The sequence below is a fragment of the Vulpes vulpes genome, chromosome 13 (genome assembly GCF_048418805.1).
Source record: "Vulpes vulpes isolate BD-2025 chromosome 13, VulVul3, whole genome shotgun sequence".
NCBI lineage: Eukaryota > Metazoa > Chordata > Mammalia > Carnivora > Canidae > Vulpes > Vulpes vulpes.
In genome coordinates, this window is record NC_132792.1 from 122,963,984 (window position 1) to 122,991,736 (window position 27,753).

At 44.3% G+C, this 27,753-nt stretch overlaps 1 protein-coding gene and 1 long non-coding RNA gene across 2 annotated transcripts in view; both read right to left on the bottom strand.

Moving 5' to 3' along the window:
* The window catches only part of SCCPDH (saccharopine dehydrogenase (putative)), a 39,524-nt gene extending 27,557 nt beyond the window's left edge, over positions 1-11,967 (bottom strand). The window contains exons 1-4 of the mRNA XM_026003422.2: positions 11,606-11,967; positions 9,843-9,955; positions 3,587-3,667; positions 1,114-1,243 (exon numbers count right to left, since the gene is read on the bottom strand). Coding sequence (XP_025859207.2) covers positions 1,114-1,243; positions 3,587-3,667; positions 9,843-9,955; positions 11,606-11,795 — 514 coding nt within the window. The 5' untranslated portion in view covers positions 11,796-11,967. The remainder of the gene's footprint in view (positions 1-1,113; positions 1,244-3,586; positions 3,668-9,842; positions 9,956-11,605) is intronic.
* Positions 11,968-16,551: 4,584 nt separating this feature from the next.
* Positions 16,552-19,716, bottom strand: LOC140594979 (uncharacterized). The gene is made up of 3 exons (XR_011996316.1): positions 19,591-19,716; positions 17,797-18,639; positions 16,552-17,562 (listed from the first exon to the last, which is right to left on the bottom strand). It is a non-coding gene; the product is annotated as an uncharacterized lncRNA (long non-coding RNA).
* Between the last annotated feature and the right edge of the window lie 8,037 nt (positions 19,717-27,753).

A 27,753-nucleotide genomic window follows, 5' to 3' on the forward strand; every position in this document is an offset into this window, starting at 1 on the left:
TCTGGGGCTTTACTTTGAGTTAACTTTTCAATATAAACTGAAATACTTCCCATATTTTTAAGCTCTAGAACAGTTTATATGACACTGGAGTTATCTGTTTCATGTCATTTTCTAAATGGACCCTTTTAAAATATGCATGACATTAGTAACTTCCACTGTTTACCATAACACTGATTTTTTTCCATTTTTTTAAGATAAAGGATTTTTATTTCTAAACTGGTATTATTTACATCAAAAAGCTTTCAAGAAGAGCATAATATCTGTTAAGACACAGAACTCTGTTCATTTTCTCAGTGGAGAGTAGAGCTGGCATTTCAACTCCGGAAGCTTAGTAATCCTGCAGATGTCTTTCTTTTCTTTCAAATTATTGAAAACTCATTATTAGCCTGAGTTTTGCAAGTATAGTCCTGAATATTTCAAATTGTATATCTATTGCTATTACCCATTATCTCCTTTTTTTTTAAGTTTTTATTTTAATTACCTGGTACTCATCATGACAAGTACACCCCTTAATCACCATCACCTCTTTCACCCATCTGCCTGGATCCTCCTCTAATGACCATCAATGTGTTCTCTGTTGTTAAGTGTCTATTTCTTGGTTTGTCTCCTTTTTCCCCTCTTTGTGTCTTAAATCTCACATGAGTGAGATCATATGGTATGTCTTTCTCTAACTTACTTCTTAGCATAATACTCTCCAGCTCCATCCATGTTGTTGCAAATGGCAAGATCTCATGCTTTTTTACAGCTGAAGTGTGTATATGTGTGCACATATATCACTTTTTTAGCCATTCATCAATTGACAGACACTGGGGCTGCTTCCATATCTTGGCTGTTGTAGATAATGTTGCAGTAAATAGGGGTGGATGTATCTCTTTGATTTACTGTTGTATTCTCTGGGTAAATATTTAGCAGTGCAATTGCTGGATGGTAGATTAGTTCTATTTTCAAACTGTTGAGGAACCTCCCTACTGTTTTCCAAGTGGCTGCACCAGTTTGTATTCTCATCAAGTGTACATTAGAGGTCCTTTTCCTCCACATCCTTGCCAACACCCATATTTTCAAAAATACAGAATGCTTCATGAATTCAATTACTGCTTATTGATTGATAATTACCGTTCATCTTATTTTTGGTATATATTACGCCCAGATCTGCTGGAATGGAGTCAAAGCCACTGCTTCCGATGATATAAACCCCTTTTTCTGCAGCTTTCTCATGATACTTCCAATACATTAACTCCAGAAACTAAAAGATTCAGGACAAAATTCTGGATCAGAGCTACACAGAAACATTTAAATCAGCATTAAATGACAGACCTTAAAAGACAAACCAATTACATTATGAAAATGCTAACCAATATGACTTTATAGTGAAAAAGTAACTGTGAAAATGTTTTTCACTTATTAGGTAAATATTTACTGTGTATCTACAATGTGCCAAGTAGTGTGATACACAGGCTGATCTGACTTAATGACACTATTAACTTTTTCAGAATGACTTTTATATGCAAAAGTAGTATCTATTATGAAAACCTAAATATACAAAAACATACAAAGAGAGCGAGAAAACATAACCCAAATCGTATTACTCAGAGGGAATTACAGAAGTGGGTCTCCGCACATACACACACACACACACACACACGGATCTTCGCACACATGCGTGTGCACACACACACACAGATTTAGGATAAAGAAGTGGTAGGAAAGGGGATGTTCAAATCCACTGTCTTTACAAATTACTTTTATTTTTTTTAAAGATTTTTATTTATTCATTAGAGACACAGAGAGAGGCAGAGACACAGGCAGAGGGAGAAGCAGGCTCCATGCAGGGAGCCCGACGTAGGACCCAATCCCATGTCTCCAGGATCAGGCCCTGGGCTGAAAGCTGCGCCAAACCGCTGAGCTACCCGGGCGTCCCACAAATTACTTCTAGAACAGTTTTAGGTTCACAGAAAATTTGAGTAGTGGGGAGTGTGCATGTACTCCAACCCAGTTTCTCCTATTGTTAAAGCTCTTACATTAACATTTGTTATAATTAATGAACTAATACTGATAACGCTGTCATTAGCTAAAGTCCACAGTTTACCCAGATTTCATTAGTTTTTACCTAATGTCCTTTTTCTCCCCCAAGATCCCACATTCCATTTAGCCATCATGTATACCTAGGCTCCTCTTGGTTGTGATGGTCTCCCAGACTCTCCTTGTTTTTGAGGACTGTGAGAATTTTGAGGACTTTTGATCAGGTATTCTGTAGCATGCTCCTCTATTGGAATTTTTCTCATGACTAGACTGGGGTTACAGCTTTGAGGAGGGGAGACCACAGGGGTAAAGGCCATTTCATGACATTCTATCAAGGGTATGTACCATCACCATGACTTATCAGTGTTGATGGTGGCCCTGAACACCTACCTGAGGTAGTATTTGCCAGGTTCCATCACTATAAAGCTCTCTGTTTCCCCTCCCTTCCATACTCTTCTCTCTGGGAGTAACTACGTCTGGCACACAAACATGGTGGTGAGTCATGTTCCCCACCTCAAGGGTGGAGTTACACAAGGTCTTTGGAATTCTTTTGCACAGGACATTTGTCTCTACTCATCCCCTTGCTCATTTTTAATTGGGTTTTTTGAATTTGTACTATTCCCAAGTTAGAGTTCTTTATGTAGTCTGGATCTTTATTAGATTTTGATACCACTTTTATTGTAGTTTACAGGATATCATAGAAATGTTTCATCATTTTCTTTGCCTTGGGATTTTTTTTTTCCAAAATAAGACAGGAACTGGTTTTGCTTTCATTCAAGTTTCCTACCTCTTCTTGAACCAATTTTGGTAATTCACACTTCCTTAGCATTTTCCAGTATGCTATATTGGCACATTGGTGATGATAAACAGTAGAGACTGCAGGGACAGAGGAGACTGTGGTTTTTGAGGAGCTGGGGTAGCTTGGAGCTTACTGAAACTCTACTTCCTGCGACCAGGCAACCTGATTCTTCTACATAGTGGTGGCAGGCCCTGGAGCTGCACGACTTAACCTTCCTCAGCTTCAATTTCCTCATCCACAAAATAGGAAAGACAATACTAACTTTATAGGGATGTGGAACATTCAGATCGCAAAAAAATGCTTTATTAGTAGAGCGTCAGGCATGCAGTCAGCCCTCAAGGGTGAATACCTAAAATGTTTAAATTTGGAGGATTTTACACTGCCTTTTCTCTAATGTTGTAAAGTATGTGATTACAGAAAGGGATTTCGCTATGAAAAAGTTACAAAAGTAAGATTCTAAGAATTTATACATAGCACACCATTTTTAATTAATTCCATGCACAACATGCAGCAGCTATAGAAATCAACACATTCTACATACAAAAGACCTGGAGTTAATGAGGTGCTAAGGAGGAAAAATTTCAAGAAAACCAAAGAAAAGACCTGACCATCACACTCTACTTCAAGCCATCAACAGAACACCACCTCTTAACATCAGGAACGGGTCATCAACTTCGAAAAACAGGTCTGTAAGACTGCACTAAATATTTTCCACTTCAACAAGAATTTGACTTGTTAATTCCATTTTCTCTTTTTCATTTTACATACCTGAGGTTCTCCACAGATGTCAATACAGCTGGTTCCATTTTCAATACATGCTTTTATCACAGGTTCTCCATGAAACCGATACTGGGGGAATAAAGAAAGCCAATAGTTTAGCAAGCTTAAAGATTTATTTATTCGAGAGAAGGAGAGAAAATGAGCACATGGCGGGGGTGGAGGTAGAACAAAAGGGAGAGAGAGAATTTCACGCTAACTGTTCGCTGAGTGCAGAGCCCAATGTGGGGCTCGATCTCAGGACCCCAAGATCATGAGCTAAGCTGAAATCAAGAGTTGGACAGTGAACTGACTGAACCCCCCAGGTGCCCCTTACTTAGCAAGTTTAAACAAATGAAATGCCATTGAGTTTTGCAAGTATAGTCCTGGTTACTAAGAATCAAATATTAATAAAGTAGTCAAAAGATAAATTGAGAAAATCACATGACTGAGCCATGCCACTTCTCACGGTGTAAACAAAGACTCAGTGGAATCAGAGCAAAGTGTGCTAACCTCTAACTGAAAACCAAACAGGAAGTTTTATAGAACAGGTAATTCATTTGAATTGAATTCTGCAGAATAAGGATATGCCAGGAAAAGAAAAATCCAAATAAAAGTACAAGTATATGTAAAGGTGTGAAAAAGGGTAAGGATATCTGAAGCACAGCATAGTTGAAAGGAGAGTGACAGGAGACAGGCCTGGAAAGCAACATGGGGGCCAGGTCAGGAAGGATCATTAGCATCATGCTAGCAAGACTGAACTTTTCTGGGTTACTAGGCTCCCCTAGAGAATTTTAAATAAGACAGTGGTGTTAGGCTTATAAAAACACACATTACTCTGCCTGCCATGCTAGAAAACGAAACCCATAGCTGGTAAGAAATGATGGGGATGGCTCTAGAGCAAGGATGAGATTATTAAAGAGGCAGAAATGACTGGGCTTGCCGATTAGACAGACAAGAGGGCCAATGGACATGGGGGCTACTGGTATTTCTAGCCAAAAAAACAAAAACAAGAAGAGGAGAAAGTTTTTTGTTACTATAAATGACATCACTCTCCACAAAGTTCAAGTGAGAAACCTAGAAGCTGTTTTTGACTCCACCTACCCTGGAAGTCGCCAAGTTTTACCGAATCAGTCTCCTCCCCTCTACACATCCAAATCTAAATTCACACCCTTACCGCCGCTCATGTGATTTACTACACATAGTAACAGGCTTCACTGCAGCCTAGGTAGCTCCATCTCTAGAGAAACACCAAATTATTATCCTAAAATAAAAATCTGATGTCACCTTTGCTTCCATAATGTGTATATAACACACGCACAGATATCTACATCTCTCTCTCAGAATCCTTCACTAGGTCTGCAGTGCCTGTATTCACTACAGTATAAAGTATAAACCAAATAATAATAATAATAATAATAATAATAATAATAATAATAATAAAGTAGGGATCCCTGGGTGGCGCAGCGGTTTGGCGCCTGCCTTTGGCCCAGGGCGCGATCCCGGAGACCCGGGATCGAGTCCCACGTCGGGCTCCCAGTGCATGGAGCCTGCTTCTCCCTCTGCCTGTGTCTCTGCCCCTCTCTCTCTCTCTCTCTCTGTGACTATTATAAATAAATAAAAATGTTTAAAAATAAAAATAATAATAAAGTATAAACCTCTCAGTATCTCACAAAAAAGCATCGGGTCACACCACAACCCCTTAATCCCCATATCCTGGCAGCTCTAACCTCCCAGTCATTTCCTAAACGTGCTGTTTCTTCATCTTCCACTACGTGGAGTCCCCTCCCCTGCTCGGGGTTGCAGGGTTTGCTCCTGGCCCCTCCTGTGCCAGCTGTCTGGCCTTGGGTTAACTTCTCGTGCTCAGCTAGTAAGCTACAGCCTGATCACTACTCATCTTTTCTAGAAGTACTGGTACACGCAGTAAAGCATTATGAGCTTTAGGAAATAACAACTCCTTCTGGAAAGAGTATACGCTTCCCTATTCGCCACAGTACTCCCATTGCCCACACTGTATTCTGTCTCAGCTGGCCTGCCTCTCCTCGGGACAACCTGAGGTTGAGGCTTCTGCACTAATGCACTAACGTCCCTATATTAACACGTATTGGTTTTTTTTTTCCTACTTCTACTCTTGTACTTTTATGAGATAAATGGGCAAACAGTAACAATCCTTGATCTCAGAGAAGATATTTCTCCCCAGTGAAGCCAATTAACTTATAGCTTCTAACCCAGGGGTTAGCTGTGGAAATAAATATCAGTATATTTATTTGTGTTACTTTTTATAGGAAACACAAAGAAAAAGAGGAAGTTTTATTAATAGTGAATACATGAATTGACCTCAGCATGTTCCCTGGGCCATGGGAAGTAGTCACGTGTTGAATGGAAGCTACAAAAGGGATCCTGAGGGCAGCCTAGGAGAGTCCCATACACAAAGGGGGCCCCAGTGACACTCTCATTCATTTCCAGTATATTTCAATCTAATGCTTAACACATGCCTAGATAGTTTTACAGGTATCATTTGGTTTTTAACTAAACAAACCTTCACAAAATGGACAAATAGTTAAGAACAAACAAAAAAGCAGGTAACGATCCTAACTGGCAAAGTTAAAATGACAATCCCAGGAGAGCCTAGGAAGGAGGTTTGGGGGCAAAAACTTAGAGACTCAGATGCCTGTGAACAACCCAAGGAGAAACATTAAGAGGGTAAATGGAGCTACCAACCTGAAGTCCAGGGGCAGTCCTCACTGGAGATAACACAGGCATCATCAGCATACAGATGGCATTCAAAATGTTTTTTTGACCACAACCCCTGCTGAGAAATCCATTTCACATAGTAGCCAGTATACAAATATATCTAACTGATCTATATTATGAGTAATTCAGCCTATTTTCTATTTTAGTTTCATCTGATTGTTTTCTTTTTAATGTTGAGCCTCAACTCACTAAACTGATTTACACTACCGAATGTTGGTATTGTTAAATACTGTTAAAAAATGCTGGCCCAGGGATCCCTGGGTGGCGCAGCGGTTTGGCGCTTGCCTTTGGCCCAGGGCGTGATCCTGGAGACCCGGGATCGAATCCCACATCGGGCTCCCGGTGCATGGAGCCTGCTTCTCCCTCTGCCTGTATCTCTGCCTCTCTCTCTTTCTCTCTGTATGACTATCATAAATTAAAAAAAAAAAAAAATTAAAAAAAAAAAAATGCTGGCCCAAAATGGTAAAGTAGGAAGCACAAAGATTTCTTTAAAAAAACACAAACAAAAACAAACCTGACCCAGTTAAGAGCTTCTTTCTGGGATGATGCCAAGTTCTGAAGATAAGATGGTGAGGATTACAGGACACTCCCAATGTACCAAATGCCATCGAATTGGGACACTTAGAAATGGTTAAAATGGTCATTTTGGTTATGTAGGTTATGTACACTTTATTACAATACTAATAATTTTTTTAAAAAACCAGCTTGGAGAGTGTAAACAGAGAAGAGTTTGTAAGGCTTGAGCTCTGAGCCTCTGGTACTTAGAAGAGGATGAGAAGACCAAACAGAAAGGACAGGGACAGAGCTGGTAGGCAGGTGGAAAACCAGGGAAGGGCCAGACCTCAGAAACCACATGCAGGAAGACGCAATCGAGGAGGGTAAATACCAGGAGCTTGGATCAAGGTGAGAACCAAGAGATGGCGAGGGGCAAAGCAGACCAGGGAGATGTGCAGAGGCCTGGCAACAGTGGTTTAGGATGGAATAGGAGCTGAGAAAGTGGACGTAGGAAGGAGAAAGAACACTTTCAAGGAGTTTTGCTAAAAACGGGGCACAGAAACAGATCAGTAAAGAGGGAGAATGTGATAAAAATGTCAACATGAGGTCCTCAAATCCTGCACCTGTGAGGAGCAGGGGCAGTCTTTTCTCAAAACAGGTAAGGCAGAGTCAGGGTAATATAGTATGCAACTGGAGAAATTCTCTCTTGACAGCTTCCATTGCCAAAGCAAAAAAACAAAACAAAAAAGCAAAATTATCAGATCAGTGAGGAAAGAGGAACAGGATACTGAAAACATGAAGAAAAAGAAGACACAAAGCTGCTTCAGACAGTCAGAGAAAGACAGGTCTGGGAGAGCAGGGCTGCTAGAGGTGCTGAGGCCTGAAACCACTATTTAAAGCAGGACCCGCAGCAAGGGGATGCACAGGTCTCCAGGGCTACTAGATTACTGGCTAATGGGGGTTCAAGTTCAGGTAAGGTACACAGGGTTGGTATAACCGGAAAAACCAGTTTTGGAGATTCAAAGGGGCACCTGCACCCACTGTTTACAGCAGCAACATCCACAATAGCCAAACTATAGAAAAAGCCCAGATTTCCAGCGACAGATGAGTGGATGAAGAGGTGGTAGATACACAACGGAATATTACTCAGCCATCAGAAAGAATGAGATCTTGCCATTTGCGATAACATGTTATGCTGCGCAAAATAAGTCAGTCAGGGGCACCTGGGTGCTCAGTGGTTGAATGTCTGCCTTTGGCACAGATCAGGATCCCGAGTTTCTGGGATCGAGTCCCACATCGGGCTCCCCTCGGGGAGCCTGCTTCTCCCTCTATGTCTCTGCTCCTCTCTCTGTGTCTCTCATGAATAAGTGTCCCTCATCTTTAAAAAAATAAAAGAAAAAGAAGTCAGAGAGAGACAAATATTGTATGATCTCACCCATACGTGGAATTTAAGAAACAAAACATATGAATACAAGGGAAGGGAAGGAAAAACAAAAGAAGAGGAAAACAGAAAGGGAGACAAACCCTAAGAGACTCTTAACTCTAAGAAACAAACTGAGAGTCGCTGCAGGGGAGGGAGTGGGGGGATGGGGTCACTGGGTGATGGGCATGAAGGAGGGCACGTGATGGAATGAGCACTGGGGTGGTCTATGCAACTCATGAATCACTGACCTCTACCCCTGAAACGAAAAACAAATAAATAAATAACACCCATACACCCACTTACCCACCCACCCACACACCAGTTTTGGATTTTTCCAGAGCACTGAGGTGGGAAGGGCAAGGAGGTTGGCCGAGGGTGGACATAAGAGAACGGTTGTAGCAAGAGAGCACAGACAGAATCAAAGCTAATTAGGAATGAGATTAATCTAAATAAACAATTTAAATACATTTTTACTTGATAATCAAAAAACCGTTCCGCTTTCATTTAAAACATTATTGTCAATCTTCCAGATGCTTAGTTTCCAAATGTTTTGACAATTGTGATGGCTTCCTCAGGTCAGTAAATGTCACCGACATTCCCCTGGGACACAGGCCAAGAGTGTGTCCCTCACATCCAGAACAAACAGTAAAAGGGGGACTCTAGCCTCAAAGCACCCTCTGTCCCCACCCCAACTGCTTCTCTCCACCTCTTCCACCCCCATCCTGTGCTCAGCTTGCCTGGACCATTCCCCTGCTGGCCCCCTCTTGCCTTCTTTCTGTCAGAAGACAAGAACTACAAAACCGCCCATCAGCTCAGGCTCTTGCTTTCAACCATTCAAAGACTCCGTTGCACTTACAAGAAAACTCAAACCCTGACACTGCCCTCTCTCACATTCGTGTCTGCTCTTCCCTGGAACATCCTGCTCCTCAAATACTCCCACACCTCAGCCTCCTCACTTCCCTCAGGGCTGTACACAAAAGTGAGGTCCTCACAGAGACCTTCCCTGGCCACCCACCTCACAGAGACTGATGTGCCAATCCTTCAGTCTCCTTATCCGGTTTGATTTTTCTTCAAAGTGCTTCTCACTACCTACAACTAAACTTTATGTTTCTGTCTCCTCCACTGGATGGTAAGCTCCGTGAGGGAGTTTCAGTTTGGTTCACCCTTCTGTCTCAGGTACCTACACCAGAGCAGTTTTACATATAATGAATATTCAATAAGTATTTAGTTTATAAATAATACAGGAATATCATTTATCAATAAATAAAAACATATCAGGGGTACATGCTCAACATTTTTTACTTAAGAAGCGTGCAGTAAGAAAAAAAAAAAAAGGCTGGCCAATGATAGCTGCCAATTAACAAACCAGGACACAATCCCTGAGATGGTGTCACAGAGAGCCTGTGTCTCTCTCAGGAGACTCTGGTCACATCCACTGGCTCCTCACAAGCAGTGAAAACTCCCCCTCATGGGGTTGAAGCCCTGAACCAACTCTTCTGTCGCCTGTCCTTATGTTCCTCTGGAATATCAAATACCAGATACTGCTGGAAATGAATACATTGTTTGTTCCCACACAAAACAGGGTGAATGACTTACTGGTCCCACACAGTTGAGGACAACTGCTGCCTGTTTAGCCATTTCATCTAGTGAGGCTGGATTCGTGATGTCACAAATTATTATTCCAACTTCAGACGGGAGAGTCGGTCTTCCTGGAATAAGAAATAAATCGTCTGAAGCAAATTCTGATACAGTATTAGATCTTCCAGATCTTCTTTGTATAGTAATCAGGGATGGCAGATTTACTAAATATACAGACAAGAACTAAAACTTGTTAAAACTAGGTTAAGGGCAGCCCAGGTGGCGCAGTGGTTTAGCACCGCCTTCAGCCCGGGGCGTGATCCTGGAGTCCCAGGATCGAGTCCCATGTCAGGCTCCCTGCATGGAGCCTGCTTCTCCCTCTGCCTGTGTCTCTGCCCCCTCCCCCCCCCCCCCTCTCTCTCTGCGTGTCTCTCATGAATAAATAAATAATTTTTAAAAAAAAAAACAGGTTAAAGAAAGAAAAGAAAAGGCTAGGAGAAAAATGGAGTTAATGCTACAGATTGATAGAAAAAACCTCAGTTACCTTGAAAAAAAATCTAACTTAAGCAATATGCCAACAATAACCCTGTGTAAAATATTTTACAATCGTTTGGATACTGAGTAGATGACTGTCCTGATTTCCCCTCTATGGAGAATTCCATTATAAAAAGTTTCCCATCAACGACTAAGCAATTACACATGACAAAATACCAGGGTACAGCAGGGTTGTCAACATCAACATAAGAACAAGCAAGAGCTCCAAGGCAGAAACCACAGTCTCTGGAAAGAACACTCATTTTAGGCTTATAATAAGTAAATCGCTGGAATTAGTGGTATGCAGGTTTTGATGGGTCAAGGTGTGTTCCCCACAAGAACTGAGTCTGGGCATTAGGAATGGCCAGGTAGGTAGGCTGCACCTTCAGGGGCCCCCCTTCAGGGTTGTCACTGCCCTGCGGCTCCCTGGGAAAACAGCTGGGAAGCTAGGGAGAGCCTCAAAATGCAAAAGAAGTTTCTTGAGCTGCATTTGTTGGGCAGGAAAATTAAAAAAAAAAAAAAAAAGGAAGAATGTATTTTAACAGTGAAATTTCTTTCTTTTGAAAAAGTAAAAGAAACTAAAAACACCAAGGAGCTCTTTGGTCACGACTCTGTGTGTTGGCGGTGGCAGCAGCGGGATCCTCTCCTCCGGGCTCAGGGTGCAGCGAGGAGCGCGATGGAGGGGCCCCAGAAGAACGCAGGTGCCGCGGGTGTGCTGGGGGCCGTGGGGCGGACCGGGCCGCGCCGCGCCGCGCCGAGCCGAGGGCAGGGCCCCGCACGCCAAAGACCGCGTCGGAAAACCAAGCGCAACGAATGGTGCTAAGAGCAAGCGCGCGCACAGCGACTCGCAAGCCAGCACCAAATGGAAACACGAGGGCCACGGCGTCCCGAAAACCTGCGGAGCCTCCCGCCCACTTCCAGCCCCGGGGCGAAGGGCGAGGCCGGCGGATCCCGAGGACACCAATGCCCTCCTCTCCCGCCCCCAGGGCTGGAGGCGCGTCCACCCCGCGGGCCCCCTGCTCCGAGGCCCGCGGGGCCCGCCACGCTCTGAAGGAGGCGCCGACGGAGGGGACACGCGTCCGCGCCGGCGGGTCTGCGGGGGGCCTGCTGGGCACCGAGCCACGGGGGTGTCCTCGCCGCCTCGCGCCGGCCCGCCCTGCCCCCGGGCGCCTCCCCCGAAGGACCCACACTCGCTGCGGGCGGCCCGACCCGGGCCCGAGCGGGAAGCCGCCCCCCGGCCCCTTTACCCAGCTTCAGGGCGGCCCTGTCCAGCACTCGCTGCAGCTTCTCCCGGGAGCGGCCCGCCACCGCCCAGGGCAGGCGGGGGTTCTGCTCCCGGACCACCTGCTCCCGGGCCACCTCCTGGGCCACGAACTGGCCGGTGAAGCCGGAGGCGCCCAACACCACCAGGCGGTAGGGCCTCTCCTGGGTCGCCATGACGAGCCCACGGCGAGCCGAGGCCCGGAGAGGGCACAGTCCACCGCGCCTGCGCCTCACGCGGCGACCCCAGTACCCGGCGCAGCAACCGCCTCCGTCGCGGCCGCCGCCGCAGCCGCCGCCACCGCCACCGCCGCCGGCAAGCCGCGCTCCCGACACGCCCCGCGCGCCGCCGCTTAAGGGCCCCGCCCCCGCCCACGCGCCCACTCGCCCCGCCCCCGCCCCGCCCCCGCCGCGAGCTGTTGCGCCCCCGCCCCCCCGGGAGGGCGTTGCACCTGGAAGGAGTCAGCGGAAATTTCCTGGAGTCGGGAGCTTCCGCGCCCTCCGACAACTGTCCTACGAGCGCGATGCCCCACGAGTGTTTGCGAAGCCAGGGCAGCTGGAGGCCAGCGGGCTCTGGGGCCCCAGTCCGCAAGCCGCGACCCCGCCACCGCCCCGGGGCCCCCCTTCAGGGTTGTCACTGCCCTGCGGCTCCCTGGGAAAACAGCTGGGAAGCTAGGGAGAGCCTCAAAATGCAAAAGAAGTTTCTTGAGCTGTTACTCATCTATCCTGAAGCATTTTTAATATACAAAAGTACATTTGTAAATGCACAGGGGAGCGGAGACATCTAGCAGGGAAGAAGTCCAAATAATGGTGTAGTTACTACCTCCTCCAGGAGAGGAGCTTAACGCCTCCCCCTTTGGATGTAGGAAATTGCCTAGTGACTTATGTTAACCTCAAAAATAACGCAGCTATTTCAGCAGCAAAAATGGGTTTATTCGGAAATAGCAGAAAATTGCAATCCTGGACAAATGAGCTCTGGCAAAATCAGATGCAAGTCCCCAGAACAAAGGAGGAGAGCTCTTATCTGTAGATGAAATGGGGGCGATCAGGAAGGATTTCATAAACAAAAAGTGCTTTGCAAAAAACTGGAAGCTCAGAGTGTAGTAGCTTCTCCTACGCTGAGCTGTGACAGTCTCTCCTTGGCTGGGCTGTTGCCAGGGCAACCTGTCTTCCTCCTGCATGGATGGCATCTACCTTCAAGGTCCTCCTGTCCCAGTTGGGTCTGCCATTGACAAGAGTGGCAGGGAGTGAGACCTCCCCCTACTGGCCTCTCCATTCTCTTCTAAAGGTGGCTTCCTTTTATTAATTTTCACACTTGTTCCAAAGAGTAGAATATGGAAAGAGGAGGGAGGGAATAGCTTTACGATGGAAAAACCTGGTAAACACCACCCCAGCCAAATGAACAAGGTTAACACCATCAATGACGAGGCATGTTAATGGCACATGCTTTTGCTACCATGTGATAGGGCTGATACTTCATCTCTGTGAGCTTCCCCCCCAAACCCTGTAAGTGCAGTCTGAGCATGATAAATATTCTACAAAATACCTGACCAGTACACCTCAAAACTTCTAGGGCCATCCAAAACAAAGACTGCCTGAGAAGACATCACAGACTACAGGAGCCTCAAAAGACATGGTGACAAGATATAATATGGTATCCTGGCTGAGACACTGGGACGGAAAAAGGACATCAGAGAAAAGCTAGTGGAATCCGAATAAAGTGGACCATTTAGTTAATAATAACGTACTGGTTTCTTAAATGTGATGAATGTACCAAAGTAGTGTTAGATATGACAGTGGGGGAAAAATAGTGAGGGGTTAAAGGGAACACTCTGTACCATCCTTTCAACTTTTCTGTAAATCTAAAACTATTCAAAACAACAAAAAATAATTTAACCATTTTTATGCCTTTGTATCAGACACATGGAAATATATTATTTCATGTAATGCTGTTCAGCAAGCATTTCCAGCCAACCTGCTATCTGACAAGTCTTCAAATAGACGCAACAATTAATAGACAAGGTCCTTGCCCTCCCTAATTGGGAGATAAATAGTTTAATTGCAGAACATGTGGTAAATGAGGAAAGGAACTATCTCTGGGACAGAAGAAATAAGACTCTTTGCTTTAAGAGTTTATTTATTTGAGAGAGAGCAAGCACACAAGAGAGGGAGAGAGAGACAAAGGGGAAGAGAGAGAGAAAAGCAGGCTCCCCACTGAGCAGGAAGCCTGAAGCAGGACTTGATCCCAGGACCCTGGGATCATGACCCAAGCAAAAGGCAGACATTTAACCAACTGAGCTACCCAAGTATCCTGAAGAAATAAGACTCTTGTCCTTGGTTACAGCCTATTGGTCATGCCCAACACTATGGCAGGGACCCTTGAAGAGGGAGTCTTCGAGAGGATTTTGGCCCAGACTCAAATAGTAGGGCTTTGATGTAGAAAGATTGAGAGACACAGGTATTCATTTATTCAACGAACTTTTATTGTGTGTCATATGCATCAGAAGCAGAAACAAGGGCCAGGGGATCCCAGGGCGTGATCCTGGAATCCCGGGATCGATTCCACATCGGGCTTCCTGGATGGAGCCTGCTTCTCCTCTGTCTGTGTCTCTGCCTCTCTCTCTCTCTTTCTCTCTCTCTCTCTCTGTGTCTCCCACGAATAAATAAATAAAATCTTTAAAAAAAAAAAAAAAAGAAAAAGAAACAAGGGCCAGATTTTGAAGTAAAGTGGTATTTTAATAAGTACCAAGAAGTCACCCAATTAGACTTAACATGCAGTCTTGATTTTCTGAACTCTCATTTAAGTAAGAGTAAATTGCTGCTTTTTAAAATTATGAAATGTATTGATCATACCAAAAAAGAGAAAACAAGTAACAAATGTGTACCTACCACACAACTTAAGAAAAATATCCCAGATAGCAAGGCTTTGAGCATCCATCCCTGAACATGTTTCTTTTCCTATGCTCAAGGTAGCCACATGCCTAAATTTGGTGTTTATCATTCCATTCCCCATGTTTCTGTTTCTGCCATACATATGTGTATTTCTAAGCATTGTAGTATTGTTTTGTATACTTTGATTTTTTTTATCTCCTCCTTCTTTTGCAGAACAGCTCTGGACATTGTGAAAATTTTCCTTAAATTTAGGACAGGAACACAAAACAATGTGACAAAGACGTGCAGAAAGGCTGTATATTTTGGATTTTTTAATGAATGCTAATCCTTTTGCAACTTTCTTGTTTGGTAACGATGTCTTCACTTTATTCTTAAAAAAAAAAATATTTTTATGAGAGAAACAGAGAGAGAGAGAGAGGCAGAAGGAGAAGCAGGCTCCCTGTGGGGGGAAGCACAATGTGGGACCCGCTCCCAGGACCCCAAAGGCAGACACTCAACCACTGAGCCACCCAGGTGTCCCTCTTCACCTTATTTTTAAGTGGTTCAGAACAAAAAATAACGTGTGGTATGCATTTGTGGAAGGTGACTAATATAATGCTACAGGCTTTTGGACAATTTGGGACAATTTTGTGCACTGCTTTTGTAGAATGCAATCATGGAATTCTTGCACCTGTCTCCTTGAGCACATGCACAAAAGCATATCTTAATATATACCTAAGAATGAAATAGATCTACAGTACACACATATTAGATGTTATCACTTTGCTTTCCAAAACAAAGTACTGACTTACACTCTCAGGAGGATATGAGGATTCTGTTGCTTCACATCCATGCCAACAGTTGGTATTTTTTTTAAAAGATTTTATTTATTTATTTATTTGTTTATTTATTTATTTATTTAAGAGGGAGAGTAGGAGAGGAAGAAGCAGACCTCCCGATAAGGGCAGTGCCCAATGCAGGGCTCCACCACTCTAGGCAGGACATGATCCCAGGACCCTGAGATCATGACCTGAGCCGAAGTCAGATGCTCAGTCGACTCAACCATCCAGGTGCCTGGCCTACAGTTGGTATTGTCAAGCTCCTAATTTTTGTCCCTCGAATGGGTGCACAATGGTAGGTGTCTGAGTACTTATTGAGCACCTACTATATTCTAGGCTCTAGGAATAAAATACTGGGGATATTGAAATATACAAACCAAGGCTGCTGCCCACATTAAAATTTTCATTCTAATACGGTAGAAAATCAATTTTTAAAAAAGATTTTACTTACTTATTCATGAGAGATAGAGAGAGGCAGGGGGAGAAGCAGGCTCCATGCAGGGAGCCTGATGTGGGACTCGATCTGAGGACTCCAGGATCATGCCCTGGGTGAAAGGCAGGTGCTAAACCATTGAGCCACACAGGAATCCCTGAAAACCAATTTTAAAATAATCTTACAGATATGCACAAGTTTACAAAAACATTTATGCTACAATGCTTATTTCAATATTACTTGTAATAAACTAGAAATGACTAAAATATCCTTCATCAGAGGACCCTTTTTTTAAAAAAGACTTTATTTATTCATTCATGAGAGATACAGAGAGAGAGGCAGAGAGAGAAGCAGTATCCCTACAGGGAGCCTGATGCGGGACTCAATCCTAGGACCCCGGGATCACAACCTGAGCCAAAAGCAGACACTCAACCACTGAGCCACTGAGGTGCCAGAAGAATTTTTTCAAAGATTTTATTTACTTCAGAAAAAGAGCAAGCATGAGCAGGGGGGAGGGACAAAAGGAGAGGGAGAAGCAGACACCCCATTGACCAGGGAGCCCAATACAAGGGCTCTATCCCAGGACTCTGGGATCACAATCCAAGCTGAATATAGAAGCTTAACCTACTGAGCCAACCAGGTGCCCCCAGAGGACTTGTTTAACAAAGTATGGTCCCAAATCCATTCAATACCAACTATGCAAGTGAAGAAGAATGAGGAAGACATATGTGTTGTGATCCAGAAATTGTCCAAAATACTTTGTAAGTGAAAAGAACAAGTTTACTAATAATATGAGAGCATAAATCCTTTATTTAATATGAAAAGGATGTGCGTATATCCATATAAAACAATGGGAAGAATACATGACAAATCTTCATAAAGCAATCGCTGTAAAATGCTTGGGAACATGCCTTACATGTAGTAACTGTTCAGTAAATGTAAGCTATTATTAGCAGTGCTGGTTATTATTACTGGGAAGTGGATTTGTATGAATTATGCAAGCAGAAAGGGACTTTTACTTTAAAATGTTTACCTTTCTATATTGTTAAAATTTGTGGTCTTTTAAAACAAGTATATGTTCCTTTTAGCATCACAATTTTGTTTTAAAGATTTTAATTATTCATGAGACAGAGAGAGAGAGGCTGAGACATAGGCAGAGGGAGAAGCAGGCTCCCCGAGGGGAGCCCAATGTGGGACTCAATCCCAGGACCCCAGGACCACACCCTGAGCCAAAGGCAGATACTGAACCACTGAGCCACTGAGGCATCCTAGTGTCATAATTTTTAAAAAGGAGCAGAGGCTGGCTTTGCAGGAGGGGTAGAGGGGCAGTTGTGGGAATCATGCCTCACCACCTGTAGTCCTGTCTCCGAGACCAGGTTCCTGTTGCCCCCATGGCATATTTTTTGATCCATTTAACACACAACAATATGTATAAATCTCACAAACTCTAATGTGAGCAGAGAAAATCTTGGAAAGAAAGAGTAAATCTGTATGTGTCCATTTATTTCAAGCCCAAAAGCAGGCCGGATCTATGGTGACGGGCGTCATGGAAAAATTTGCTTTTGCATTGAGCAGCCCCAGAAGGTCAGGCTTTTCCTGAAGTAATCCTCCATCTGAAGGATTGACAAGCGATTCCTTCTTCCCCAGGGACCAACACAGAGGATCATTTGGTTTCTCAAGGTAGCACCAAGGAGAAGGAAAGCCCCCTGGTCCAACCAGAAAAGACAAGGTTGGCTTGCAGATGAGGCTGCTGGCCACCATCTTCATGAAGTCGGAGCCTCAGCCCTCTGTGACTTGGAACCTGAAAAGAGAAGAGAATGCCCAGAATCTCAACTCAAATGTTTTGCTGGGTGACACAGCTTGTCTCTGTGGGCCAACTGTAGCCAGGCCCCTCTGAGTCCTCTTCTCAACTAGGCCTCAACCTTGGCCTATAAAGACTCGAACAAACACTGATAACACAGCTCAAGGCCGCCTTCCTAGGATGAGGCTGGACTCCTTGGAGTGGAGAAAACTCAAGACTGCCAAAAGAACGTACCATTTGTTCTTCAACTCTGAAGAGAGGATCCCAGCTCCCCAGCCTCTGCAGGAGGGTAGTAAGCTCTAATTAGCAAGCCCTGATGACTTTCACACAGACCAACCCTTCTGCTCCACTCTTGTTCATTCTTCACTTCCTGGATACCCCCTCCCTCTTCTTTTCCAGATCACATCTTTTGGGTTCAGTTCACACTGGACTCTTTCTCTAATGCAATAATGTGTTACTAATTAAAACCTGTTCTTACCACTTCACCTACTGTGTGGCTTTCTACTTTTTTTAAAAAGTAAGCTCTATGCCCAACATGGGGCTTGAACTCAAGACCCTGGGATTGAGTTCTAGCAACGGAGACAGCCAGGAACCCCTTGGCTTTGTTTATCTTTGCATAGAGAATCAGAAAGAAGAGAGAAATAAAGGAACACAGAGGTAGTTCTAAGGCTCTTCCAGAAGAGAACTATGCTTGCAAGGTGGGGGCTGTAGGAATCAGGGGGCTCTGGAGGCAGAAAGCAGATGTAGGTATGACCCACACTCAAGAACCAGTATGACAGTTATGGCCAAATGTGAAGGGAAGAAGTAATGGAGAGTCACCTATACGTTGTTGTAATGGCCAGAATTACTGGTTAATCCCTAGTGGATAATGCCATGCTTCCAAATGTAAACAGAAGGCAGGCAAAGTAGCCAATACACTCAGAAAATCCTTCATAAGCTACCACATTTTAGAACACATTATGATCTTAGCACATAAGGGATTGCTAAACAGTACAACACAGGCCCATCCGATAATATCCATTGTTTCTACCAGTCTCGCCCATCATGCTAATAATGACTCTGTGAAAAGAAATTCATCTGAGTTGATCTTTTAGGAAAGTAACAGAAACTAAGTTCTTTTTTTTTTTTTAACCAATTAGATGCTATCTCTTTTTCCTTCCCTTTTACATATCACTTTCTCTTTTTCCCTAACTAAAAATTTGTTCATTAAAAAGTCTCTGTACAAATCCTCAGACATTTATACTTTATTATTTTTAATTTTTTTAAAGATTGTATTTATTTATTTGAGAGAGAGACAGAGTGAGCACAAGGAGGGGGCTGGGCAGAGGGAGAGGGTCAAGCAGACTCCCTGCCAAGCAGTGAGCCTGACATGGGGCTTGATCCCAGGACCCTGAGATTATGACCTGAGCCAAAGGCAGACATCTAACTGGACTGAGCCACCCCGGCGCCCCTGTTGTTAATGATTTTAGTTTTAATAAACTCTGTATCCACTGGTGCAATGAGGCCATTCATACTGGCTCAAGAGAGTCAACTGTTAGATTTTCAGGAATTTTACGAGACAGGTGAAATCACATTGGTAACTTGAAATCCCCGTGGTGGGAGTATTTAGGGGGGCAGACCCTACAGGTGAAGGGATCAGCCCATGAGATGGCACCCCACTCCAGATGCCAGTCGTAAGCCTTGGGCCATCCATACTTTTGGCTATAAGCCACCTTCTCAGGCTTAATAATTTGCTATAAAGGCTCACAGAATATCAGGGAAGCACTTAAAAAGCACTTAACATCCTATTGCAGGTTTATTATCAAGGATATTATAAAGGTGGGGACGTCTAGGTGGCTCAGCGGTTGACCGGTTGACCGTCTGCCTTCGGCTTGGGGAGTGATCCCACAGTTCTGGGATCGAGTCCCACATCAGGCTCCCTGTGGGGAGCCTGCTTCTCCCTGTGCCTGTGTCTCTGCCTCTCTCTGTGTGTCTCTCATGAATAAATAAATAAAATATTTTCTTAAAAAAGGATATTATAAAGGATACAAATGAACATCCAGATGACGAGGTACATGGAAGGAAGTCCCCAAGGGTCCCAAGCACAGGAGCTTCTATTCCTGTGGAGCTTGGGTGTCTCACACTCCCAACATGTGGATACATTCACCAACCAACCTGGAAGCATGATGGATAAAATAATTTGCCATTGGTGGTAGAACCAAAAATTCCAGCTCTCTGGTGACAGGGTTGTTTCCTGGGGCAGAGAGAGGCAGGGACAAGATCCCACCCAGCATCTCCCTAAGGACCTTCCAGGATTTGGCTTATTAGCATAAACTCAGGTACCCTTGAAAGGTACTTATTATGAATAACAAAAGCTGCTCCTCTCATTTCTTTCACTCAGGAAATTATAAGACTTTTAGCATTTCTGTGCCAGGAACCAGGGATGAAGACCAACTATTATTTCTCATTATATCAAAAGATCACATGTCACAGGTACTCTTTGAAGTGCCAAGTCCAGGACTAGGGGGCATCTCTGGGCCTTAAGCGCAAAATTTAAGGAGCCATCAAAAAACCCCTCAATAATCCTGATAAATAATATTTTTTAAAAAATCAACACACGAGTGCCTGGCTGGCTCAGTCAGTAGAACATGGGACTCCTGATCTCGGGTTGTGAGTTCAAGGCCATGTTGAGCATAGAGCTTACTTAAAAATAAATTAATTAATTAAAAATAATTTAAAAAAATAATGCAAGATATCCATGATGAACAAAATATGAAATTTCAAATAAAGATAGGACCAGGGCACCTAGTGGCTCAGTGGTTGAGCATCTGGGATTGAGCCCAGGGTCCTGGGATTGAGCCCTGCATTGGGCTTCCTGCTCAGTGAGGAGTCTGCTTCTCCTTCTCTCTCTGCCCTTCCCCCCACTCATACTCTCTCTCTCTCTCTCAAGTAAATTTTAAAAAATCATTAAAATACCTACTCTTTCAATTGTTGCATGCTAGGGATGCCTGGGTGGCTCAGTGGTTGATCCTCTGCCTTTGGCTCAGGTCTTGATCCCAGGGTCCTGGGATAGAGTCCTATATTGGGGTCCCTGCAGGGAGTCTGCTTCTCTATCTGCCTGTGTCTCTGCCTTTCTCTCTGGGTCTCTCATGAATAAATAAATTTTTAAAATCTTAAAAAAAAAGAAAAGAAGAAGAACATACAGAATGTTAGGTAAGTAGTGGAGGAAGAAAAAGTGGGAAGAGAGATGTAAATAGTCAGGGTGGTGCTGTGTGTGAGATTTTGGATGAAATGTCAGGGAAGACCTGACTCAGAAGGTGGCTTTGAGAGAAGCCCTGAAGGAGAAAAGAGAACTGGCTGTGCAGATATCTGAGAGAACATTCCAGACCAAATAATGCAACAAGAGCCCTAAGGTGGGAACACCCTGGGTACATCTGAGCACCTTTGAGAAGACTAGTTTAAGTGGATGGATGAGGAGACAGTGGGAGGACACAAGGCCCCGCAGAAGGCAGGAGGGCATAGGGTGCAGGAGCTTTAGGTCATAGTCAGGACCCCGACTGTCCTCTGAGTGAGACCGGGGTCTCTTTGGGGCAGAAAAGTCACCCTACTTCTTTTTTTCCCCAAGACCTATTTTTAAACCCCCATGCTGACTACTTTGTGGGGAACAGATTACAGAGAGACCAAGTTCAGACTTGGGTACATATTAGGAGATTTCACAATGATCTAGGTGAGGGGTGATGGTTTGTGTCAGGATGTGGACAGTGAAAGCGCTGGGAAGTGGTCAGCATTCAGATATCTTTGCAGGTGGAGTGAAGGGGATTTTCTGGTGGATCGGGTGGAGAAGGGAACATAAAGAGAAAGAGGGATCCAAGATGACTCTAAGACATTTGGCCTGAGCAGCTGCAAGTTTGAACGGTTATTAACTAATGCTCGAAAGACCAAGGAGGACTCCAGGGTTTTGCTGGCTTGGGGTGGACACTGGGGGCACCATTCTGGACCCAATAAGTTTGGGATGTCCAAGACATCCAAGTAGGAAATGTCAAGTAGACAATTTGATCTTCTCTCTTGGAGCTCAGAGGTAGGATCTGGCTGCAGCTAAACCTTTGGGGCTCTTGGTTTACAGGTAGTAATCACAGCCATGTGGCTGAGTAACACTACCAGGAGCATGGGTGTAGGCAGAGAAAAGAGAAGGTCTAAGTTTAACAGCACTCCAGCCAGTGTCAAAGGTTAGCATGCTTCAGGATAACACACCCCCTGCTTGCTGATGCAAGGCCCTTAATCCATAACAGAACTAATCCCCTTTGAGATTGGCAGATCCCTGGCCTTGGGGAATGAGGGACCAGAAGGTTCCCAGGCCACAGAGGCCAGAGCCTGTTTGAAGCCACCTTAGCTTTCAGATGACCCCAGCAATCTTTTAGCAAAATGTTTTTCTCTTTTAAGGCCATACAAAGGACTTTATTTGTTGTGCTCAAGATTGCGAATCCGAGAAAACCACCAAGGAGCCGACACAGATGCAAGTACATGAGGGTTTATTAGCAAGCTCGAGCTTGGGTTCAAGTATACCCGACACAGCGGAGCAGGGACTTGGACCCTGAGGGGGGTTTTTATGGGCTGGTCTAGGGGATTTTCAGAAGGGGTGGAGGAATTTCTTAAGCTCTGTTTTCATTCTGATATGTGACTTTCTGTCAAGGGCATTAAGCTCTGTTCTCATTCTGATATGGGACTCTCTGTCAAGGGCATTCTGCGTTTTTTCCTGTAAAGTTCAGCTCTTATTCACAGGGGCCTAAGGTGGCTGTACTTGTGCTAACGCTAAACTTGAGGTGGAATGGCCTTAATTTTCTTGGCCTCCACAATTAACCAACCTTTGCACACCTGTAGACCTTTTCCTCCTTTGCAAAAAGAACAGACTACTCTTATACCACCCCCCCGTGCTAAGGAAGCAGATCTTCTCAGACAAACCCTCTCTGAGCATTAAGAAATAAGAATTTCTTGCACAACTTCCAAGCACCAAGCTTAATCTGTAGCTGGCATCATTGAGTCTGCACGTAATCAAGAAATGACACAGACCACAACACTCCATTAGCTGATCAATGCCCTTTAAGGGTGCCTGGGTTGTGCAGTCGGTTAAGCATCCAATTCTTGGTTTCAACTCAGATTGTGATCTCAGGGTCATGAGATCGACCCCCAGGTGGGGCTCCACACTCAGCACGAAGTCTGCTAGAGATTCTCTCCCTGCTGTCTGCTCCTCCCCTGCTCCTGCTCTCTCTCTCTCTCAAATCAATACATATTTTTTTTAAAAAAATAAAGCCCTTTACAAATGTCTGGGCCAGGCACAAACGTCAGAGTTGGGTTTGGACAAGGGTCCACCTTCTCCCCAGGTGGCTGACCTCCTTAATAAAGTTCATATTGCTTTCCAACCAAAATTCTCTTGAGCATTGACCTTTGGAGAGCTATGGGTGCCTGAACTTGGATTTAATTAGCATAAGAACTGAGCCCGGGGACACTCCCAAATCTAGAGCTGCATTGTTCGGTACAATAGTCTTTGCTCACATGTGGTTAATAAAATTAAATTTTAAACTAAAGTTAAAATTCAGTTCTTCAAGTACGCTAACCTCATTTTAAGAGGGTAACAGCGCACAGGCCTACTGATGTAGGTTTGGAATGTGGTGAGGTTTGGTGGGGTGAGGTCCAGAGCCCACGGCCGAGATAGAATTCTTAAGACATTTATGGTACAAAAAGGTGATTTCATTAAAGCACCAGAACAGGACCTGTGGGCAGAAAGAGCTGCTGCCCGGGGTCGTAAGGGGTGTTTGATTATATACTTGGGAGTTGGGGGTGGTAGGAAAAGAGGGGTTTTCAAGAGAACTTTCATAGGCTAAAGAGGATCTACAAGATGCTGGAGGCCTTGCCATTGTCAAATTAAGGTTGTTGCCCCGTACCCACCCCCCACCCCCACTCCCCAGCAAAGTATTAACATTCAGACGGTTGGGAGCTTCCTGGAGGAACATTACACTCTGTACCTACCTGTCAATGGGCTGCAGGTTATAAGGACATTTAATTGAATCTACAGTTCCCTCTGGAAGTTAGATTATTGATAAGCAATCACTAAGACATTTGTGAACTGAGAGAGACTGGTGTCTGGCAGGACTGTGATCCCTGAAAGTTAACCATTTGTTTTTCTTTTCCCTTAGCTTTAGGGCAGCCAGGGCTACCTGAGGAAGGTCACCCATGTCCCACCTGTGTGTGGGCAGGGGAGGGCTGGTGTTTCAGCTCCTGCTTTGTCCTCAGCTGCCTCCTGCTCCCTTGTCCCTACCATACTGGAGAGTGCAGACACAGAACGTCTGGATCAGTGCAGAAAGTTCTGGACCGCACTGATTTAGAGGGGAAGAAGGGGAAGAAGGGGAAGAAGGGGAAGAAGGGGAAGAAGGGGAGAGGAATCAGCAAAGGTACAGAGGAAACCAGGGGAGTGTGGTATCTTGGCAGCCGATGGAGGAAAAATATTTCTAAAAGACACTTCACAGCGCCCAACGCTGCTGGGACTGAAAATGAGCACTGGCTCCACAGTGCGGAACAGCAGGAGCAGAAATCTCACGGTGAAATCAAGCAGTTTTATTGTCCAGGGGAAAATAGGACAAGGGCAAGATCTGTGCTAGGAGTCAGTGGGACAGTTAGGGAGTCAGGGCAGGGTCTCCAACACAAAAATATGGAGTCGAGGCAGCTAAAATCAAACAGCACCGGCATCCCATTGTGCAGCTGAGACAGAACCGCATTGACATTCTGCTTTGCAGCCTTTGCAGAAATGACATCTGCAGAATGTCCTAAAATAAGACAATGAACCACGAAAGCATTTGTCAGTATCACGGGCAAGGGACAGGTAAGACCCAAGTCGCTGGATGTCATCAAAAAAAAGGACCATAAGCACATGGACATTCACCTAAGAGGTAGACAGGTATGTGACCAAAGCCCCAATTGGCATGACTCAGCACACCCTGATTGCTTAAGAAAGTTCCACAAAAGACCCCATAAAAACTTAGGAACTAAACTTAGGAACTCTGAGGGCAACCCACTCGGGCCCCCCTCCTTCTCTGGGAGCTTTATACTCTTGCTCAATAAACTTTGCCTTGCTGCCCTCATCATTCTTCAAAGTGGCATGACCAAGAACCATGGGCACTAAGGGGACACCAAATCCTGTAACAGCAAAAAGGAGAAAGGAGATCCAGAGGGATATTTTTGGTTTGTTTCTTGGTTGGTTGGTTGTTTGGTTGGTTGGTTGGTTGGTTTGTAGGACAATCCAGCAAAAAGAAACTGATGATGTGGGAGAGAAAGGGGAAGTGCCCGGGAATGACCTTGAATCAAAGATAGGATAGAGGCTAGTATGCCCCCAGCACCCCTGATGGCATGTCAGAGACAGCACTGGGGCATGGACGCAGGAGATGGATTGGTGTAATGAGCCTGTGAAAATCCCCATCTGATTAGGTGATTTTTATTTTTTTATTTTTTTATTTTTTTTGCAGTGATGTCTGAAGCCAAGTCTCCAGCCGGGAGTGAAGCTGGAGGAAATAGAAGCAGGAACAAAGGAGGGAGGGGGTGCTCATAACCATCTGGGGTAAGACAGTGCAACCAGCCTGCAGAAGTGAATGCTCACACATTTACAGCAAGCCTCATCCGGAGGCTGCCTTCGTTTCCCTCAGCCAAGTTCAGCTGCACAGGTGTGGTGGTGAGTGAGAGGAGCTGGATCTTGCCAGGATTATGGTTCCAGCCCAGGGATGTGACCAAGCAACAGGAGATATCTCAGGCTTCTGAGCACAAGCACGAGCTTGTCTTCTGCTTCACAAAGGGGAGGGGATGGGATGGGGTGGAGGTGTGAGGCTTTCTTTTCTTGCCTGTTGTTGTTTATATTTTTGTTTAGTTGGGAGCCTGGCAAGACATCAAAATTTGCTGAAGTTAGAATTAACACTTATTAGGCATATGTTGATACATTTATATGATATACAAATATATACGCAAATAAAACAAGGAGAGTAGGGCTCCAGGTCTTTAAAAAGAAAGACAGAGGGGCACCTAAGTGGCTCAGTTAAGTGGCCAACTCTTTCAACTCAGTTTGTGATCTCAGGATCATGAAATCAAACTCCACGTTGGGCTCCACACTCAGCATTCAATCTGATTCTCCTTTTCCTTCCATTCCCCACCCCTGCCCTCACTCGTGCTCTCTCTCTACCTCAACAAATAAATAGTAAAATCTTTATTTAAAAAAATCTCAGAACAGTCTGCTAGCTGGTGCCTGAAATCCTAATGACTCAATAGAAAATGTACAGATAACAGATAAAGAGCTTCTCAGGGCTGGCATGTGTGGTGCTATTTGAGTGGACATATTTAAGAACCAGAGATTCTCAAACTGTACCATGCATCAGAACCACCTGAAGGTTTTGTTGAAGCAGACTGCTGGCCCAATCCACAGCTTCTGATTCATTAGGGGTGGGGTGGGGAATCTGAGAATCTGCATTTCCAGTAAGGTCCCAGGTAATGCTGCTGCTGCTACTGCTCTAAGACCACACTTTGAGGACCACCGGTAGAGAAGATTGCTTCAAAAGAAACACTGGAGAGAACAGGATCAGAGACTGTATATTTGGTGGGTATCTTTGGCACTCACCAGAACCCCTCATGTGAAGGTGCTAAATTATTTCAATACATTGATCCTTTACTGAGTGTCAGCTAGATACAAGCACCAAGCTAGGGTACATTAAAAATGTAAAAACAAGCTGTGTCTCCTCCATCTAATTACCCTTCCTCACTTGACAGGGAAATCTGGATTGTTATTTGATCCCCAATGGGTGTACACCACCCTCCATAACCTGACTTCTCACACTTTATGATTTAATAACATTACATGCTTCCAATTCCCAAGCTCACAGTTTTTCATACCTTCATGATTATGTCCATATTCTTCCTTCTGAGAAAAGTGTCCTTTCTGTTTCTTCTTGCCTGAATAAAACTGACTTCAGAACTTAACTCAGACTTCCTAGAACCACTGGGTTAGGACTCCCAGGTGCCCTATGATACCCTGTACACACCTTGCTCCATGTCATTAAGGAAGCACCTCTTTCCCATGCTCTGAAGCTTCCCTGTGGAGAGGGCTCCTCAGAACAACACTCCTGGCCTCCTTTCCCACCTCTCTCCCAGTAGAGGAGAATGCTTATCTGATTGGTGAGTCAGGAGAAGGAAAAGGTGTTCCCTCTATCTTTTCAGACGTCTGTGTGCAGAGCTGATTCTGCTTTGCTCTCCACCATGTCTAACTGTGTCAGTGCCCAGATGACAACATCTGTCTAACTCAGGGGTGAAGGATTAGGGAGCCCACTGAGGCCACACACCCAGCACTCTTTAGAAAGCTGATATAAACTAATCCACGCCTGATTCCTCAATTGGATCCCAATTTGGGCTGAGAAGAGAAAGTTATATATCAGGTTTCTCCGTCACTAACATAAATTATCAGCCCATTACACATTCATCCAGCTGACTAAGACCAATATCTTACTCAATGCAATCCCTATCAAATACCAATACAGCATTTTTCATGAAACTAGAACAAATAATACGAAAATTTGTATGGAACCACAAAAGACCCCAATGGGGAAGGCAATCTTGAAAAAGAAGAACAAAGCTGGAGGTATCACAATTCCAGATTTCAAGCTATACTACAGAGCTGTACTAACCAAAACAGTATGGTGCTGGCACAAAAATAGACACATAGATCAATGGCACAGAATAGAGGGCGTAGAAACAAACCCACAATGATATCGTCAACCTGTGACAAAGGAGGCAAGAATATACAATAAGGAAAAAACCATCTCTTCAGTAAATGGTGTTGGGGAAACGACAGCCACATGCAAAAGAGTGAATCTGGATCACTTTCTTACACCATACACAAAATTAAACTAAAAATGGATTAAAAACCTAAATGTGAGATCCAATAAGAAGTTACTATCCAAAATATATAAAGAAGTTAAATAACTCAAGACCAAAAAAAAAAAAATATATATATATATATGCAATAATCTGATTAAAGTGGGCAGAAGACCTGAATAGACATTTTATTCAAAGAAGACATCAGATGGCCAACAAACACATGAAAAGATGCTCATCACTGATCATCAGGAAACAAGACACAACAAGTGTTGGCAAGGATGTGGAGAAAAAAGACTATTCGTGCACTGT